Here is a 3661-nt window from a genome sequence, read left to right on the forward strand (position 1 = left end):
CCATTAGCTCATAATTGCAAGGTTTGTGAGGATGTAGGTTGTGTGGAAGAACCCTTTCATGGGTGGGTAGCCTACCCTATGGCACTTTTTTCAAACTAAATTTAAGTTATGTTTGTAAGTTGTTTGTGATTTGTGGACATGTTGTCAAAGTGTAGTAGGAAGCTATGGTTATAAAACTATTTCAATGCCTGGGGATTAAACTAGCAAGGCTGGTGCGTATGTAGATTATGTGTTTAAGAAAGCCACCATGTTTATCCAATGCGGCTAGCTTAGTTGGAAGAGGGTTGGACTTACATCACCAACGGGTTCAATCCCCACTAAGCGCCATTGGCCGTATCTTAAGGCAAAGGATGGTCCCAAGGCAAAGGATGGTCCCAAGTGCCCGGCCTAATGCATGGCGTTGGTGGAATAAAAATAGCTGACTTGTCAGTACTTAAAACAAAAAAAAAAAGGAAACCCACCAAGTAAAGGAACAAGATAGTGGGAGCATCGTAACAAGGGTTGTCATCATGCTATCGTGTAATAAAGTTTGGTATGGTTTCTTTATTGTGTACTACCATTCATATCGTATGATTCAGATTTGTAGGACGTGTCTTTCAAATAACTCCCAAGAACCATGTTGACCACATAGTCACAAGGAATGGCCATTTTTAGGTCTACGTTCCTTGTTCCAATCTCCCATTCCAAATCCGTGTTTCGTGTTTCAGACATGAGTATCCATAAAAGGGGATGATATTTCATGCATGTTGCCATTCCGATTTCCCATTCCGGGTAGCTATGCCATGTCATACTGTTGGGTATGTTGTGTCGTACAGTCATACGGTACAATTGTAGAGATATGGCAACTTCCATGATTGTTACGATCAACATACCACAATTGGAATGATGCTGTCGAGTTGCACTATGAAGAAAAAACAAAACTCTACTCTGTATTCTGCAATGTTGGAAAGCCTTCATGTAGAAAACTCTAGTCTGTATTTGAAGGTTTATGCAGTTTTGATTTCTGGTCTTGGTAGGTTACCTCTTGATCCCAAAATTAGAGGTAAACTTCATTATGTGCATGTTTTATGCAAGGTATGTAGTATTGGAGCTATAGGGATACATAGATGCTAATTTGGATGGTGATAATACGGACAAGAAGTCTATGAGGTGATTCCTTATCATCATTGGAAGTGCATAGTCGTTTGGTTGGGTAGAGAGGCAGAGTAGTGAGGAATTGTTGTGATGGCATGCCTGGTAGTTTGCCTTCACAAGCTTCTAGTAACTGGAACTTGGATGCTTCCATAGTCGCATCAGCTTGCAGCAAGAGAGATGAAAACGCAAAATCAAGGAGCTGTCCATGCAGACAAGGGAGGAGTATCGGAATTCTGGTGAGACATCAACAGATGTGCATCCTCATAACGCTCTCCGGCAATAGCGCCCTCATGAAACAAAGCCACAATCTCCTCCACCTCTGCTTTGCTCAACTTCACATCAAGGGCACCCACATTTTCCTCGAAATTCTTGACGCGAGTTGTGCCGGGAATGGGTACGACATCATCCCCTTGGTGCTGAACCCAAGCAAGTGCGAGCTGTCCTGGCGTGCACCCTTTTCTTGCAGCCAACTCTTGTAATGCTTCAAACAAGATCTGATTTTTTTCAAGATTTACTCCCTGCATCCTTGGCTGCGCAATCTACACTTTCAAGTACCATGCACACAGGCCAATGAATAAAAGGAAGGAATTGCGATGAGTTTTAACGTATAGATTGCACACAGACTATTCAGCATATAAATGATTCTGCAAGCTTATCGAACAGCACAACATACCTTGCGGAAATCTGTTTCTCTTGCGTTTTCTATGGTTTTTGCACCAGCTGAAAAGAACCCTGGACCAAGCGGGCACAGATAGCCCCAGATACTTCACCTTTCCTTCCTCCACAAGTGCCTGAAAAATACGTGTATTGCTGCATTTTACATGCTGGTGTGATTTCAATGTTCGCATCTGTTTGAAGTTAAATGTTCCATGATTAAAACATGGCAGCTTAGCTTGTATGGAGGTAACCTTGCGGAAATCTGTTTCTGTTGCGTTTTCTAGGATTTTTGCACCAGCTGAAAAGAACCCTCGACCAAGCGGGCTATACACAACTATTCCAATCCCGAGTTCCCTGCAATTAATGTGAGAAAAGGAGCTGTGTGAAGTGACAGTTTTATTCTTTCTGTCAACCACGGTCAACACAGCATGCATCACACACATACAAGCGTGAAGAGTAGATGAAAAGAAACAAGGATCACCTGCAGGTGGGTATGATGTCTTTCTCCACATCACGCGACCACAAAGACCACTCCAGTTGGACGGCACTAATGGGGTGAATTGCATGAGCCCGCTGTATGGTTGATGCTGAAGCCTCGGATAGCCCCAGATACTTCACCTTTCCTTCCTCCACTAGCTTCTTCATTTCCCCCACCTGTGGAGCAGAGCACATAAAAACTCATGCCGAACAACAAGTGCCTGAAAAATACGTGTATTGCTGCATTTTACATGCTGGTGTGATTTCAATGTTCGCATCTGCTTCTATGGAGGTAACCTCACCGTAACTTCAATCGGAACGTTGGTGTCAATACGATGTTGGTAGTACAAGTCAATGTAATCCACATTAAGCCTCCTAAGGCTAGCTTCGCAAGCTGCACGCACGTATCCAGGATCTCCATTGACGCCAAATGTGCCAGTATCCATATCAAACGTGGCGCCAAACTTTGTGGCAAGCTGGACTTTATGTCTTATGCCCTTGAGAGCCTGTATACATACATTAAGAACCAAATGTTTGTAGGTTTCAACTACATTGCGATTGTGGGCTCATCAACAAATGCATACAAACACTGGCTCAATCAGAATACAACATGCCACCTTAAATCATGAGAAAACAATACAGAATGAATACCTTGCCCAGGAGGAGCTCGTTGGTGAAGGGGCCATAGACATCAGAGGTGTCGAGGAAGGTGATGTCGAGGAAGGTGAATGAGCGCGATCATGTCGGCGTCAGGCTTGGGGAGACCATATAAGGAGGAGGACATGCCCATACATCCCAGGCCCTGAGCGGAAACGTGGAGGCCCTGCGACCCCAAAGGAACCGACTTAACAGCAGGTGGAGCCATGTAAAATGCAGCAGGTGAAGAAATTCTTAGATAGCAGGCTGGCCGTGTGTCGAGACGGGATGAGAGGAGAGCTTTTACAGCACAGGCACGCTTCGACAGGCTTTATAAAGGACGGGGGCAAGGGGTGGAGTCGTGACATCACATGAGCTCCTCTCCTAAAAATTCAAGCAGGATTTCAAATAATTCGTTAAAGATTGGAATCTTAAGAGATGCTTTCATTTTCTTCACTTTAGCAGGGAAGGAGGTTGTGACTCGCCGGCAGGACAGCGAAGAATGTGGCTTGTAGCAAGCAGACAGAGTAGGAGAATGTGATGCGAGATTGGAAGAGCTATGTGTGCTGGACAACGACGACTGGGCTAGGGAGGACACGGGGGCGGGCAGAGGACCGGGGGCTTGCTTGTTTTATAACAAAGGGGCAAGCAATGTCACAAGCACCTGGTGCTGGTGGGATGGTTCAACACAAAGGATGCTTCCTGATTGCGGTGTGTCGGGTTCAATTCTCGCTGACAAGTGTTTCTTTTGGCTCTT

At 44.9% G+C, this 3661-nt stretch overlaps 1 protein-coding gene across 1 annotated transcript; it reads right to left on the reverse strand.

The window, feature by feature from the left end:
• Positions 1 to 1037: 1037 nt before the first annotated feature.
• LOC147428220 (putative aldo-keto reductase 2) lies at positions 1038 to 3133 on the reverse strand. Its single transcript, XM_086496818.1, has 5 exons — positions 3061 to 3133; positions 2571 to 2815; positions 2273 to 2445; positions 2043 to 2145; positions 1038 to 1673 (listed from the first exon to the last, which is right to left on the reverse strand). The coding sequence occupies exons 1-5, from the start codon at positions 3131 to 3133 to the stop codon at positions 1326 to 1328; spliced, it is 942 nt and encodes a 313-aa protein (XP_086352944.1). The 3' UTR covers positions 1038 to 1325.
• Positions 3134 to 3661: the final 528 nt, after the last annotated feature.

This window comes from Adiantum capillus-veneris, chromosome 23, assembly GCF_014529385.1.
Source record: "Adiantum capillus-veneris isolate H3 chromosome 23, ASM1452938v2, whole genome shotgun sequence".
In the NCBI taxonomy this organism is placed as follows: domain Eukaryota; kingdom Viridiplantae; phylum Streptophyta; class Polypodiopsida; order Polypodiales; family Pteridaceae; genus Adiantum; species Adiantum capillus-veneris.